Genomic DNA, 17,342 nt, shown 5'->3' with positions numbered 1-17,342 from the left:
AGCTAACATGACTTTTAATATGTGTCACATTGTAATTGTGAATTAATATGTGTCACATTGTAATTGTGAACTGGTGTGTGATTTACCTATTTGTGCCCTTTGTCGACGTGACGTTTCGGAACCTCTGGAGCTGTAATAAAAATCGGAGTAAACGGTACAACTTTTTATAGTGTCGGTTGGTATCACTCCCTACGATAAGGTCAGCGACATCCCGCTCCATGTGACATGGTGTGTATTGTGTATGGAGTTCTCGAACGTGCAAAAGGTGCAATATTTCTTTCTAACCAATTATTACGGTATATTACAAATTATTATGTTTCTTTAGTGTATTACGGCATATTATTACATAACTTTTCTTTAGTAGTGTACAGGGTTGGCTGGTTTAAACCAGCTGGTTTGTTCAAAAAACCAACTGGTTTAAACCAAAAAAAGGTAAAATGTTCGTAAAAGTGTGTGTTCGTAAAATCTTGATGAACATACATTTGTGGATTATCATATTTCACTCCCGCATATGATTCGTATTATATTCAGACCTAAATTCCTCATTCATTACTCAAAGAGATTATACTACAAAAGCAAGTTTATGAATATTTCTTTTGTGATTTTTATTGTTTGTTATTACTGTTATGCAATTGCAATCAAAGAAATTCTAAATATTGTTTCGTTTTAATAATGTTTACTATTGATAAAATACATCGAAATGCCGTACTTTTTTTTTTGGGGGGGGGGGGTCATACAAACCCCACGAGAGGCATTTATAGAAATTGAAAGTATCTTGTGTTTCTGTCTATGTATAAGTGGGTCAGAGCCAAAGTGGACTCAAATAATTCGTATCTTTATTCACTTTTCTTACTGATATGCAAATTAAGTCGTTGTATTTCTTTAACTTGGACTAATAAAAGACGTAGTGAACTAACTTGGACTAAATTAATTTTTCTGTACTCTGCAGTACTTTGTAAATTGTCCATATGTAATTCTGTATAATGGTTTCACTTGTGCAACTGATTATCTTTTTTCCTTCTGAAATGACTCTTGACAATTATATTAACAAGCATGTAAAGATTAGTACAACGTATTTTTATCAGGCGTCCTTAATGAGTGAGTCGGCAAACGTATCACATTTGTAGCAAATTAGTCCCTTTTCGAGTTCAAATGGAGGATAATTTCTTTGGGATATAAGCCGAGAAGCGGTTTGGATTCCGCTTTAACCTTATGTCATGACCCCTTCCAGTATAACCAGGCTGTTGCATAATTACACAAAGGCGAAACAAACTTGATTCTGTCCATATGTGACATAAATACATAAATTATTTAAAAAAAAAAACCTGGTTTTTTTTTTCAATAAAAACCATGGTTTTTGCCAACCCCGGTAGCGTAGTCATCCTATTCTCAGAACATCGTTTTAATAATGTTTACTAACTTTCCTATTATTCGTTGCTGAACATTGTATTATTTTGACATAGATTTTTTGGTCGATATTTGTCGACAGTGGTCACGGAAGGGACTATGGACTCCGCACCACCGGGCATTCACTTTTCCTTTGGCTCGAATGGAGAATAATATTGTTTTGACGTCACAAGGGTGAACTTTAGGGTAAAAGACATCATTTTCATCGCTTATGTTTCAGACTGGGAGGGAGGAAGACAAAACCCAGTATTTTCCCTTCACTTTATAGTAGGAAAGCAAATGTATTTCAGTTCTGTTATATATAACAAACGCTAAAATTTAACTTTTCCTTCACCAACATAGTTTTATGTGCAGCGTTTTTAATCTTGATATCCTTGAGTTGCAGTAAATAATGAAAATAAAGATAATAGTGAAATTTCCCATTTGAATCGATGCTGTGCGAAAATTCTTACATTCCCAATATTCACTGAAACAGATATATGGTTGGTCTTATTTTCAAATGCAACGCTAGCAAGAATAATAATGATACAGTAAACTCCGGATTATCCACGGAATTGAGTGGCACGGGTATCACTGATAATGAAAATCGTGGATAATCCGCAAAAAGGCTAAAAATGATAGGAAATTAGGGTAAAAATTGTTCTAGCTTACTAACTTACTGTGTTGTATTGTACAGAAAACGTAATACAAACAGTGATAATATGTGCAGTACAGTAAAACATATTTATGTTGTAATACAGAAGGTAACAACAATAAACAAAATGTTTATTTTTGTTTTCTTAGTTGACGGCTTGTAGTACAGTAGTTATCGAGAGTTTTCTTGCGGAATGCCAGCGCATATTCCCAACGCGGATAATCAGGAGCTTAATATAATAATAATAACCTGGACTTCTGGGATTTACTAGATATGTTGTCAAGGCATACTTAGGAGTGTTCACAACACCACGTCTTGCAGCTGCTAGAACAACCATGAAAATCGACAAAAGAGTACTTGATGAATTACGTTTGTTTGACAACGGACATTACCTTCAAACGTCTGTAACGCAAGTAAGGTCTGGGCTAAGCGGGAAAGCTACACGAAAGAAGTATATCATATGTCAAGTTGGCTGCCATTTGAATTGCAGTGAGGTGTATCACAAAAGTCAGTAAAAGGCTGGTAAAGCGTTCGAGTATCTTGAAAATCATGTAATATTTTTTTCAGTAAGAACATAAGATATTATTGGAGTAATTATAACGTGGAAATTATACAGTTTAAGTAGAAAACTAAGGTGTTAACATTAACTTCTAGAAAAATTCACTTACTGAAATAATATTGTTTGCATTAGGTAATATTGTATTTCAATACAGTTGAAGAATGTGTGGCTGCAGAAATTTTGTACTGTTTAAAAGAATAATGTCATAATTATTTCTAATATAAAATGAAGAAATTGTAAGAACGTAATGCATAATCTTATTATTAGTTAATAAGTAAGAATAACAAAATATATTAACACTCTCTGTTTATTTTTCATGGTCTCTCACGCCCATTGTCGACATTTGATGACAAGAAAGCGAGAATGTATACTGGAGTCACTTGTGACCATTGTCGACAAATGTCGACATCTGGTATCTCACAGGCTGTGCACTGGAAATGTGCATGTCATTTCAGGCATTTATAGTTGGGGCGTTCTTTTGGTCCCCAACCGGCTTCCTGTGTATTCAAGTAGAAAATCTACTCTAATCGCTTTCTGTTTTGAGCCCTGCGTACCGGTTAGTAGAGTCTCGAACACATTGTGTTCTGTATAATTAAATACGTTGAGTTTTTACGAAATTGTTAGTTCAGTAATTATGGGTATTTGGTCCACACAATTTCGTATATTTGTATTGTAGCAGATAATAATGCAAAGTATGGGCACAGATACGTCTAACGCTGTGACAGGCAACCCTGAAATTGGTTGGCATCCCTGATAACTGGGTTGCTTCGGAGGAATGATAATGCTCACAGGCGTATTTCCATGATACCGAAGAGTACTTATACCAATTTTTCTTTTGGGGGGTAGGGATATGTTAAATCGTATGGAAGTTATTGGAATAAGTTTATTTCGCAATCAGTTGGCAACACTGACTGGGATGTCGCCTCAGTGCTTGGCTGGCCCATCACAATTTTTGTATTGTGAAAATAGATGTAATAAGCTTTCAACAACAACAAAATCCATGATGGGGATTTTGAGAAATAGGGTTTGAAGTTTAAAAATGGCGTTCTAGTTTTTTTTTTTTTTTTTTTTTCTCTCAAAATGTTGCCTTTCAAATGAACTTACCACTTTTCTATCAGCTCCTACGAAAGTTTTAATTTTTTCATGATAAACGACTTCAAGACAATCTGAATAAAAAAGAATCATGTTTCTGGCATTAATAGGAACCGAAATATGATTCCTTTAGTGTTCTTACAAAACAGGCAAATATCATATCGTGACTGTTAAAAATGGATTTTCTTCTCATTTTTGAACTGCAATAACTTCTGAACCGCTGGTGCTATTGCGATAAAATTTACATACTTGCAATCAGCATGAAAAGTTTTATAACACTACCAAATGTCATCAAAATCTGCGACAGTGGATTAAATTTCCCCAAACTTTTGGTTGAATTGACGTGGAATGATCCTAACATAATCATTAAAGGAATCCTATAGTAGTATGAACAGGAGTGGTTCAAGGACGGACTTCTTGGGGTAGCAACGAAAGATTGTATTTTTTTTTCTCATCGGGCTTTTGCAGCACTGGTGCCTGTCCGGGGGGAGGGAAGGAGAGCGAACAACTTAACATTTATGGTTCGTACAAGCGTTATCATTATGGAAGTTACACGATATTAACAATATTCTATATTTAAGAGTAAAATAAGCACAGATCAGAAATTTAATGATTGATTTCTATTTTAATTACAACATTTGCGAATTGAATTGATTTTTTTTTTGTCTGAAAACAATTTATTTTATTATATTGTCAATATAAATTTCATTTTGTTTTTTTCTATATACAAGGAATAAACAATAATCGGAAACAATATATATAGTGTGGATAAGTAGGAAAACACGAATAGGATATTTTGCACATACAAAAAAAAAAAAAAAAAAAAAAAAAGAAATTATATGAAATATTTCAGTTTAACGTTCCACAACGGGAGGAGGAGGAGGATGCAACGACAACAAAAGTAACATAAAAACTAGATGTAATAGAACTTGAAAAGCAAAGAGCACACACGCACTGTCTTTTTGCGAAAACTACTGAAGAATCAGGAAGCAAGAGGGTGAAAATTGCAACAACGCTTTCTTTTTCAGCAGGTCAACTGGAAGGACTTGTTGAATTATCGGTCTCATGTAACAAAGAAACATGTGGTTTTCTTCAACGGTATTCCATTTCCTTTGAAGCAGCCTGAGGGCTGTTCGGGCGATTTTATTTGACTTACGTCCATAGTAAAGAAATATAAACAACAGAAGCAAATATTAAAAGAGAAAGGGGGCAGAAATGGGTTAAGCGGACATAGTTCGTCGCATGCCGCTAGTGAATAGCATTTTCTGTGCTGTGAACGCCATCATAGTTTGTGTTAGAAACGCTGTGTTTTGTTTCACGCCTATCCTTGAACATTCATGGAACTCATCAGAAGAGAAGTGTATCCGATTAGATCTGCTTGATCGTTCGCTTCCGCCATCTTCATCTTCGAAACAGTGTATTATCTCATATGTTTTGTCATGCATTTGAAGGATTTGTGTTGATTTCATTGTGCTTCAGCCACTCGGGGCACAAGTCTCTCTCCTTGTTCGTATTCCAAGTATTCCGATTGGATAGATGTGGACAGCTCTTTTAATGTCAGTGTTACTATCGGCGCAAGTGAAATGTCTTCACAGTGATGAACTTAACCCAGGAGTTCAAGAACCATCGAGATTCTACGTTAGGAACATCATCTCAGGTGGATTAAGACTTTTGTTCCGATGTAGCCGATCAAAAATGTCTAGTTACCTATTGTTTACATTTTAATCTATCCCATTCGCCTGAGTGACATCACTTTCTCTATTGTTTTTGATGAAAACGATCTAATTGTGTTTTTGTTGTATAACCACTATTTACAGATCAAATACGTTACCTCTGTATTTATTTAAGGATAGTAAACGATCTTACTATTCGTCCTCCTTGTAGTAAGTTGGCTCTTCCTTAAAGGCAATTCCTTGAAGAACCGCGTAACTTGTGAAATTATATAATGTTATAGGGTTGCATCTGGAACCCCTATACTCTTTTATGTTAAGGATACCACTGAGTGTCTGAAGCACTGCCCCTACTTGACATTGGTTTAGACACGTGACTTTGTGACTGCATTACAAAGTCGTCCGTGAGGAAATGTGTCTGAATGTAATACTCTAAATATAGGAAGAAAAATTGACTGAGGAACCTTAGTAGGGGATTAATATCTACCGTAATACGTTATAATATGTTTCATATGCTCGATAACTAATTACATGTACTCTTACCGGAATGTAAGTACTTACGGGGAGAAGAGAAGTTCATTCCACTCTCAAATGGGCGAATTACATTACCACGGATCCTGTAATGAACATTGTACTCTGCCGTGAAGCCGGGACATACGCTCATTTCTGGTTTTAGGAAGCTCGCGACTGTCAAACTGTGATAGTGAAATGAAATGAAACAGTCATTATGAAATAATTTTTGAAGAAAATATGGGAGGAAACTGGAGATGGCAAAAAAAAAAAAAAAAAAAAGTCTACCACCGTATTGCCAAGAATAAAAGCAGAAAGTCCTTGTACCACTGAGTGATCGTGTTTTGGAACGTGATAGTGTTGATATGCCTCCTGATATCGCTAGGGAATTGAGCTTGCCTTAACATCAGTAATCCCTACTCGCTAAAGGAACTCTCTCCAACAGTACAACTGAGAGAGGAGCTTCAACATGTCTTCGGAAGGGTGTTAATAACCGCTGGAGATCTGTATTGGGCAATGATAGTGAGCCCACTGCATATTCTTCCAAGCAGAGATTAACTAGGTGCGGTTATGACTTGTAAAGTGTCTACCGTAGTATGGCCTTGAGTGAAAGCATGGGAGTTTGTTTATAATCTCAAATTTATACTCGAGTACACTGATATCAAACGCAGTAAAAATAATTTTAATTGCTTATTGAAAGAGCAGTTATTGAGAACACATGAAAGAGTTGTGGAGCAGCAGTTTGCGTTTAAGAAAGAAAAAGATCTACTGGATGAAGTTGAGTTCGTTGTGTGTGTGTGTGTGTGTTTACTTCCTTATCCATCACCGAGATTATAAAAGACGACATACTATTAACGTAGAAACCAAACCACTACCAGGGCTTAGATCTGGTGCATTTGACGGATATGCAGAGCATCATACAAGATCAATCCTCACTAAGTTGGATCCAAGAAAGGTGAATCATAGTGCTCTGGTGAATAGGGACTCCTTAAGAGTAATCAGTAAAACGCTTTTCAAAGAGTAATGTTTCTTTTTCTGCAAGAAGACTTGAGACTAAGTAAGCTGGAAAATTTTTATGCGAGCGCTAAGACAGTAGGAATGCAATAAAAGGATTAAAAACTCATAAGAAATGCTATATGAATGGCATATTCGTATGTTAAGTTGTATAGATTCACTTTGTTGAATTGAATTGGATTGATTTGAGTTTAGCGTTCTGTTCACCAACAGGGCTATAAGAGAGGTCGACCTACAACTTCATGTGAGATCCGAACTAGTGATGTCAACCGGCTCGGCTCGGCACGGTTGCGAAGAGCCATCGGTCGGGTTCGGCTCGGCTCAGGCGAGCCATCGACTCGGTTCGGCTCAGTGGTGAGTGAGCCGTGAGCCGAGTCGCTCAAGCTGTTGACAACACTAGATTAAAGTTGCTGACTACGTGCTACGAAATGTTAAAACAAAAGCCCAATTTTCGAAGTTGGATTACGTGAAGACAAACAAAATGTTTTATATTTTAGTTTGCAGTAACTGATTTGTTAATCAATCTCTTAAATCAGTGGGCACTAGTTGGATCTCTGTTGTAAATATCATTCAAGAAACTAATTAAATAGTACAAATATGTAAAAGTTCGAGTATGCCTATAACTATTACTGTTAACGTCGTGTAACAGCATCTATGTAGTTTTAGCCGATGGCATCCTTTGTGTTTATCTAGACTTGTTTTGTTTTATTACTTCCAGTTATTTATCAATAACTGAAAAATATTTCTAAGCGAACTTGTAGTTTTTCTTTGTTTTTAATCAGGACGATGTTGCGCCATACCGGCTCGGCTCACCTGAGTCGTAAGCTCGAGCCGGCTCAGTTGCGATGAGCCATCGGCTCGGCTCAGGTGAGCCATCGGTTTGCTTGGTTCGGCTCAGCTCAGGTGAGACATCGGCTTGAGCCGGCTCGGTTCGGCTTGGCTCAGGTGAGACATTGGCTCGAGCCGTTGACAACACTAATCCAAACTATATGAGCTCCGACCAGGAATCGAACACTTCACCCAAGCCAAAGACACGTATACTATCTACATAGCCACATGGGAGCTCTAGATGCACCTCGTGATATTTGTAGTAGACTAAAGTAGTAGATATATGTCGAGATGAGAACAGTTAACAAGTATATAAAGGTTTAGCGTCATAAAAGTGGAATGAAACCAGAAGGGAAAGAGCAAAAGAAACCTAAATTTTACTGATCCGGAATCTTGAAAAACTTTTTAAGTGTACGATTATTGAGGAACTGAACGTCAGTGATAATAAATATTCTAATATAGTAGGAGATGAAAAAGTAAAGTTCTGTTAGACCGAAATATATACACGATGAAGCTACGCATCTAACCTGTTTTCTACGTAAGAAACGAGACCTCGATACATTTTTGCCAGAATGATACTAGTCTTACTTGTTAGTATAACTTGTGTATAATTGCGTTTTGTGAGATATAACGCCCTGAAAATGACGATTGAACTTCTTCAGCTGAATCTAATCGTTGACATTCCATAAGGTTTCACGGGGGACCAAGTCTAGAGAAAACAGATCTGTGCTATGTGGTGGATATTGCGGCAGCTCCTAGCTAAAGAGCGGTTTTTCTTACGAACTTGTTGAGCAAAATGGAAATGACAGTTACCATGAAGCACTCGGATGTTTAGAGCCTGTTTTATGGAATGTTATTCACGAAGGGTACGCCGGAACGTCGTAAATTTGTTTCTGTAGATGATTGCACTTGTTCCTGTGTCGCACCAGATTGGTTTGTTTCTGAAATCCATGAAAACATCAAAGCGATGTTCTTTATATGCTTAGTATTCAAGGATAACATAATTCTCTTCAGGTCTATGCGCTCGTCTGTCAGGTTCTAGGGTGCTCATTACTTTGCGAAAGACCAGTTTTCCATGCACAACACCTTAGAGCTTCTGTATCGTAGATTCACCTGTCATTCTGAATACCCTCGATGCCTCTTGAGAGCAGTTACAATAGTTATAGGTTAACCAGAATTAGGCGAATAGGTAAATTTTACTTAATCTTCCTTAAAGAACTTCCTTCATGGAACGGTGGTGCTGCAGTTCATGCATTCAACTCTTTACATTTTCACCATTTATGAAAAACTTTTTAGTTCGAAATTTTGTACATCGCACAAAAAAACTTACACAAACACTTCTTTCTTCTACGCGTACTTCGCAGACATCAGTAAAACATATACGTTTTTGTATCGTTGACCACTCGTCTTCCACCAGGTGATAGACGGCCAATTATATCGAAATTTAGCGTGATTTTTAAACTAGTTACCTGGTAAGTTGCACCCTGCTAATTGCACTCTGCAAAGTGAACGTGTTCCTTTAGTTTTATCAGACATTGTTAAAATCATATACAAAAGAACTCATTTTTAAAAGCCAAGGGATACCAAAGTTACCATATTGAAATTAGAATATTAACATCTCCATTCATTCATTCATTCATATAAAAAAAAAAAAAAAAAAAAAAAAGTTTCCCTATATATATCAACGAACTTAAAAAGATTGTCAGTACAGTAGGACGTCGATAATCCGAACGCGGTTCCTAGAAGCTTTTACATTTTGTCTTAGCGCTAGCGATAAACAAACAATAGGATTATCCATCGGCATTGTGTGAAGTCAGTGTTTTTACTAAAGCTCATTCATATGTAATTGTTTGTCATACATATTTTTATTTTCCCTTAGGCCTATACACGTTAAGTTTGAAGTGTGAGTTACAAGGACAGTGTAGGTTCTTCCGAAACATTAAATGTAAGTAGCGTTACGTACGGTATTGTAATTACTGTACTGTATAACCACTGTATCGATAAAAGAGCATATCGTACAGTATATTTAAGCCTAAATGGCATTTTCTCGGTCATTTTCGAAAATCCGAACTACCTGTGGTCCCATTAGTTCTGATTTTCAACTTCCTACTGTATTTTAACAACTAACTGTATGAACTTTACAAAAACTGGCTTTGCACATCCCTTCCTGTTGTTTTATGTTGCTATTTTCCTTACTTTAGCCGTATTTTTATTATTATTTTAATGCAAAATTGAATGCTTTGTGTTTTAGTGTTGGGATGACACAAGGTGCCCAATATGCCTGGAAAGGTGAAAGTGAAGATTCTTGCTGGTCGGAACCTGCCTGTAATGGATAGGTCCAGTGACACCACGGATGCCTATGTTGAAGTGAAGCTGGGAAATACAACGTACAAAACGGATGTATGTCGCAAGTCCTTGAATCCACAATGGAATTCGGAGTGGTACAGATATGAGGTAAGTAAAACTCACAATAGATAAATGTTAGTGCGTAAATATGAAAAGTTAAGTTTGATTGAAAAATTAGGGAAGTTAAAATGTCAAGACTAAATGTTTGTTTGAGTAGAGTTCAGTATGTTTTATAATGGATATGAATAACAGTCCCACGTTTTTGCATTTTGTGTATGTGATCAACAAGTGATAGTGCAATATTTCGGCAAATTATCCTGTCTTAATCGTTAAGATATGATGTTGAGTAAATGTTTTGAGAGAGAAATGGACAATAAAGAGCTAAAATAATAAAGAAAAGCACTAAAAATTGTAATCCAAATGAGGATACGATGAAGTTGACTGTTAAATAGTAAGTGTTACTAACTATTGTGCTTATTTTTATTATGTAAATTGTAGTTAACTCTGAAGTCGTCGATCCAATGCCAAAACCGCGAATATGCTAAATTTGACTTTGAGTTATAAGCATTTTAATATTCAACTTACCCCGAAAAATCAGTATATAGACTTAGGTATAATCATGTCGAAAATGATTGTTGCATATCTATAACTGTCTTCTTGTAAGAATATAATTCGATAATGATTTTGCAGGGTACTTTTAATACTGATACTATGTGTATAATCGGAAAATGTATATTTGTGATAAATTTCATAGGAAAAGAATTATAAATACGAAATTTAGAATGAGTAAAACAAAATGTTACTAAATGGACAAGAAAGTTTTATTTTCATTTTATTGTTCTTATTTACTGCTCTTTTGACATGCAATTTTCCACATACATGTCTTTGCCGATTATACACATACTAACATTATAAGAAATACCGGGCGAATTCGTTATCAAATTATATTTTCCAACAATATGTTTATAGACACGCGACAATATATTTGGACATGAGTGTACATGTTTTAGGAATTGACAATAAATTCTAATATACTTATCAGGCACGTAGCCAGGATTTCGCAATAGGGGGTCTGTGACGAAATACTGTGGTTATCACACAAGGGGCTCGATCATTCTAAACTATTTTACTGGCAACATATATTCGTTCGTTTAGCCAGGATTTCGTAATGGGGGGGGGGGGGGGGGCATGATAAGAAAAACTGTGGTTACACACCAGGAGATCAATCAATCTAAACTATTTTATTGGCAGCATACCCATATTGGTTTGTTAGTAATTATTGAATGAGGATATGTTAGTAATTATTTTAATAAAAAAACTATGAAGAAATTTTGAGTACAAAAATATAAAAAAAAAGTATTGAAAAAGATATAGTCTTCCGAGGTCATTCGAACTCGGTTTTACTTGTTTTCTTTCTTCTTTTTTTTTCTTATCTTCGTTTAATTCCGTCAAGGATAGCAACGAGATATCTTTGGAGAGTAAAGACATCCTATAAAATAGATTAGTGTTGCCGCGAAATTAAAAATGACTCATATTATTGGTGATTCTGGGCATTCCTTAAGTTCTACCTGAGAGTCTATCTTATCGAACCGATTTATCGATCGTCATTTGTAGTCCATAAGATTAGCATGAAGACAGATGGAATTCGGAATGTTTCGTTACAATAGTATCCATTTTCAACTTGACTCCCCCCGCCACTGTTTCCTCCACACAAAGCTCCTCATAAGAAAGAGTTACCAAGAGTAACTTGCTGTAGCTTTATATTTTGGACGGTGATTCATCTTTTTCTTGTTCCTTTTTGTTTAATCTTTCCTTAATATTTTTTATTTCTGGATCCGAAGGGGGGGGGGATGTCCGGACCCACCCCTTGCTACGTGCCTGTACTCATATTTCACAAATAGGACTTGGGTATTGGAATCTGTGTGCCCCAAGTAACATGAAACTGCACTTAGGTGAAAAAATAGCAAAATTTGCACATTCCCGGTTTTGGCATTGGAGCGATGAATCCAGATCATTTGGTCGTTGAAATCGATATATCAGAGCAGTCAAAACGTTCCTGGAATGTTGATACAGCTCTTTATTAACATAATATAAGTGTACATTTACTTAATCTTCTTCAAAATTGGCATCTTGAGAAAACACACACTTGATCCACTTCTTCTGCCATTACTGGAAACATCAACGAATGTGCTGTTTTGGTATATTCAGAAGTTCATCCGTCACGTTTCGTTTTGGATGTCTTCTACGGTGGCGAAAAGAGTACCTTTGAGGCCAATATTTCCTTAAAACATTGTTACCTTAAACTGCTTTAAGACTGTTAAAGTCTCTGAAGCAATTTCTCCAATTTGCACATGTACTTGATGTTTGAATGTTGCTTGAACTGCGACATTGCGCCAACTAATCACCACACACTGCTCCATCTAACTTCACTTTTTTTTGTACTACACTACCTGTTATCACCTGTTCACACTTGTCAAATTCATAATTACCTAGGCAGACAAGTAAGGACTGTACTGTAGAAGATTCATTGTGATTATATCATAAATGCCAAAACAACAACATTCCGGGAACTTTTTGACTGCCCTGCTAAGTTCTTTTACTGTAGGAGATACAATATATTGCCGATCATTAGTGTAGCAGGAATCTTTGTTTGTGAAATATATCATGTATATAGTTTCTTGAATAGCACATTTTGATTATGGTAATAGTAATTTTCGTTGATAGTTTGTCTAGCATTCGATAAAACACAAAAGTCTCCGAAAAATCACTAAATGCAGGATAAATTATGAAAGTCTTCAAACACTCAAGACATCCTATTAATAAAAAAGACAGTAAGGACTTCACACTAATAGGTGTCGCTAGTGTGTAGGCAAGATTGTATATTCTAGCTGTTTGGATTTGTCCTCACTCCAGCAAGTCCGGTAACAATTGTCATTCATAAACTGTAATCGTATGAAATCACATCCAGCTCCTTATCGTAATGATCGCTATGTTTTCTTTCTTTCTTTCTTTTTTTCTTCTGTACAACAAGCGATAAACATTCGGCTTTTTTCGGATTCTTCCGCTTCCTCCTACACCCTCATTCCGTCAATTACTTCAAATCATAACTTTCATTAATAATTCATCCCCTTTAGTCGCCTTAACCGTAAGACTAAAGATATCATTTCATTTCACGTGCTAAGCAGACTAAAGCAAGATGGCGACAGATTGAATATACTGAAAAGGATTTTCATCTTTTTCCACCGATTCTGTGTGATCTTCAAAATATTCTTCAATTCCATATAACTATTACTGACAGTATGTATGCTAGATTTTCATAATTTGTCTTTTATTTAATGTGTCTGTATAGTAAAAACACCTATCACCAAGATTACGGGAAGGAAGTGACATCACTATTCCAAGCCTATGAATAAATTAAGCAATTTCGTCCCTTTCACTGTGTGCGAAAGTGCAAAGTTCGAAAAATATTTTCAGTTCCAAACACTGCGTTTGGTAGTCGAAGAAAGTATAATTGGTTTGAATGTAAGGTCTCTTTTCAGCATCAAAGCTATATGAGACGTGGATCTGCAGTTTAAGCTGGAATCAGAACCACCATAGTGGTTTCAAATTTCAAAGCTCTTTCACCAGGGATCAACGCGCGTGCGCTAGCCACTAGACCAGCAGGGAAGGCAAGAATCTATATATTGGTATATGTTTCCCTTTATTTTCTTTCAGATATGTTTCCTTACTTCCTTATCTTTTATCGATTTATACTTTAATTTTTTTTTTTTTTTTGAAAATTAAAGAAAAATTGCAGTTACTTTTTTCATTATAATATAGGTCAGCGTAAAACCTAACCATTGCAACTTCCATGCACATTTCTTTGGAACTCATCAGAAACAAATGATATCGCAATACTGGCGGAGTACTTCATGCTTGACCCATCCATTGTACTTGATTGGTTCCATTCATTTGCTACTTTTAGGAAACAGACAGTATGTTCACGTTTTTCTCAACTACAAAGTCCTTTAGGCTGTATTGTGCTAAAAAGTCACGAAACCGTATTTGTGAGTGCTGGTAGCACTTTCTTACATTAATGTAGATTTTCTACTCTTTTTCTGTTTCTCTTATGCAGGTAGACGACTCGGAACTGCAAGATGAGCCGCTTCAGATACGATTAATGGATCATGATACATACTCAGCAAATGACGCTATTGGGAAAGTTTATCTAGACCTAAATCCTCTTTTGCTGCCTGCACAACCGTCAAAGGGAATTGGCTGGCCTGAAGGCGGAGCAGCAGCTACGAGTTTATCAAGTAAGAACATCATTTCTATTTCTAAACAGAGATAGAATAATTATGAGGTGGCCTGAGATGGAGATTGATGACAAATAAGGTTATGCAGTTGATAGTATTCGCAAGTAAGGGTAGGCGTAGGTTGGCATCTTTGTTTTGCAGTCGGGAGATTCCGAGTATTTTGCAATCTGAACATCCTGACTGAAGTTTTCCTCAATTCTACCAGAGGAATGTTTGGGTGGCACCTTAAAAAAGAGTCCCTCGAGAACTTCGTTCACTTTTTTTTTTGATTATTCCAGTATAAATTGGCCTCATCCAACTTATTTGAAAGTTGCTTAAATCTCTTAATAATAATAATAATAATAATAATAATAATAATAATAATAATAATAATAATAATAATAATAATAATAATAATAATAATAATAATAATAATGTGTGTGTCGTGTGTGTGCGTGCCATCACTTTCCACATGCAAAGGAGTGACCTAAACGCACCAAATTTCGTATACAGATAGAGCTTCACCAGATATAATTGCGTATGAAGCCCTTTCTTCAATTTTCGGCTTAGGGGTCGGATTTGTAGGTTGGGGTGAACAACAGATGATAAATAACCGAGCAATGAAGTTCCTCTCTTTATATACAGATTCTGAAGTAGGACGATGGGTAGGTTTGCTATTTTTTATCCACACCTCTTTTGCAGATCTTCCAACTCTAAAACTGATATAATAGCTTAAGGATATAGAAAACGTAACATCCTGTTTCACAATAAAGGTTCATAACTTTGGTTTATTGACACAAAACAATGTTTTTAAAATCCAAAAGAAGCACATAGTTCATAGGGTTGCGTAATTCAACCAAACTCCCACATTTTTCGAACATTTGCATAACTTTTTAGTTACCATGTACTATTACCGGCAGAATGTTACTGTAACTTCACAAGTTCTTCCTCCAAGTATATCAGTAATTTTCAGATTGTCATTCTGAGGAAAGAAAGAGAAAGAAATCAGGACATGATGCAACCAACCACTCTGATCCTTGGAAGAAATGAACTAACTAGGAAGAGCATGGACGATTGAAAACAAAAGAACAACAACTACTAAGGTTGCGAATTAGTTTTGTGGTATTAAATAACCAACTAATATCCCTTCTAGGGGCCGCGATGGCTCAGTGGTAGAACGTTCACTTCTGGTGCATGAGGTCCTTGGTTCGATTCAACTCACGCCAAGTGAGCTTTGTGGTGGACAAACACCGTGTTCGTGCGTTTTTTCGGGGTTCTCCCGCTTCCTCCTACTTTGTTCATTCCATCATTCATTTCTCATCACCGTCTTCTTTAGCCTAGCCGGCATAAACGTGGGATGCTAACTGTAAGATTTCATTTTAATATCCCTTCCGTTTGTATACTCCGAAAAGAAAAGAAAATGACCTATCGCAATTAGTGTCGGAAGAGTTTGAAGGTGCGAGGGAGGATGATTAAAGAAAGTAAGTTTAAAATAATATAACTTTCTAATATGAACTAGTGAAGCTTTTCCAAATATGCATACTCATTCGCCAAATATTAACGCAGTTACTACTTAAACTTCCGCATGATGTCACTGTATTACAAGTGGTGATTATATTTGAAAAATATAAGTAAAAAAAGCTTAGTACTCATCGGAGACCAAATATTTCTGTAAGAAGCGCTTTCAGAAATTACGATTTCCATCATCATCTTAATAGTTCGAAGAGTACATTTAAACATGGAAAAGAAACATGGATAAGTAAAAACAAGATTAAAAAGGAATAAAAATAACAAGGTTAAAAAGAATAAAAATATGAAGTAAAAAACTTGTAAAACGGAAGTTATCACATGTTATTCACCACTTACTGATCACTGTTCACTTTAATCATCCCATGCGGACGATTAACGTGCGGGTACTTTTAAATGTTTTGAAATAAAAGTTCATTTGTTGTGTTGTTATATTTTCTTTGTTTTCGTACCTTTTCTTGTAAAATAATTTATTTTCAGGTGGCGCTGTGATGTCTGGCTGGATTCCAGTGTTCGACACAATGCATGGAATAAGAGGGGAAGTTAATATTATTGTCAAAGTGGAGTTGTTCTCGGATTTCAATAAGTTCCGGCAGTCGTCGTGTGGAGTACAGTTCTTTTGTTGTAAGTAGTATACGCATCTCTGTTAGGGTAATATGTATCCCGATAGAAGACAAACAACAATGTACAGGGTGCAACATAAATGCATGACCAAAAGTGACGAGGTGACTGCGGACATCCAAATAAGTAAAAATGTTCCTATAAACATGGGTCCGATGCCGCTTTGTTTCTAAGATACAGAATGTTAAAATCTCGAGCCCCTCCAATGGCTCACAATGGGAAAGTGAATGAAAATGTTCAATATTGCACGAATAATACAATCATGTGGAATTATGCCTGTGCAAGTACATTTACACAAATATAGAAAATAAAACTAATCAACATTTGAGGCTATTGGGTTGTCAGTGTTGGCAACCTGGTACAAAGTATTGTGTTTTCAAATAGCACTTAACGTCCACACTTTACCATATGATTGCTGACATCAAAGCTTCCAGCTTAGAATTACATTTGAAAAATATTGTCTGTCCTATTCCTGTTCTATTATCTTAATGCTCCTTAGGAATGCTAATCTGCCTGTGTGCAGAATATTCAGACAAGGCTATATTAGTATTGAAGTGAAAAGAAGAAAGTCATGTTGTATATATAATATGCATATATAAATGGTCAGTGAATGTCCTTAATAGTTTTTTTTTTTTCTTTCTTTCTTACGATAGAGTACTATTCTAGATTTGCATCTATTGTCACACTGTTAGGAACAAGCACACCGTAAGAACACATATTACTTACATTTAATTCTCTTTATAGAATTATTGAAATAAGAACTGAAACTATCCTGCTGCCGTAATGAATATAGTTGTTCTTGGAAAATGAGCCAGGTGAATTCTACGTCGTCCAACGTTTCGAGAAGCGATAACGTTGTT

The 17,342-nt window shown here is 36.0% G+C and overlaps 1 protein-coding gene across 2 annotated transcripts in view; it reads left to right on the top strand.

The window, feature by feature from the left end:
• LOC145681060 (C2 domain-containing protein 5) overlaps window positions 1-17,342 on the top strand; it is a 244,052-nt gene that overhangs the window by 10,220 nt on the left and 216,490 nt on the right. For both annotated transcript variants that reach the window (XM_081752409.1, XM_081752411.1), the window contains exons 2-4: window positions 9,966-10,168; window positions 14,175-14,355; window positions 16,342-16,485. In XM_081752409.1, coding sequence (XP_081608535.1) covers window positions 9,992-10,168; window positions 14,175-14,355; window positions 16,342-16,485 — 502 coding nt within the window. In that variant the 5' untranslated portion in view covers window positions 9,966-9,991. The remainder of the gene's footprint in view (window positions 1-9,965; window positions 10,169-14,174; window positions 14,356-16,341; window positions 16,486-17,342) is intronic.

The sequence above is a fragment of the Thermobia domestica genome, chromosome 3, assembly GCF_964235325.1.
Source record: "Thermobia domestica chromosome 3, izTheDome1.hap1.1, whole genome shotgun sequence".
Taxonomy (NCBI): domain Eukaryota; kingdom Metazoa; phylum Arthropoda; class Insecta; order Zygentoma; family Lepismatidae; genus Thermobia; species Thermobia domestica.
Note: the sequence above shows the minus strand (reverse complement) of the source record. Positions and strands in the feature narration are given on the sequence as shown.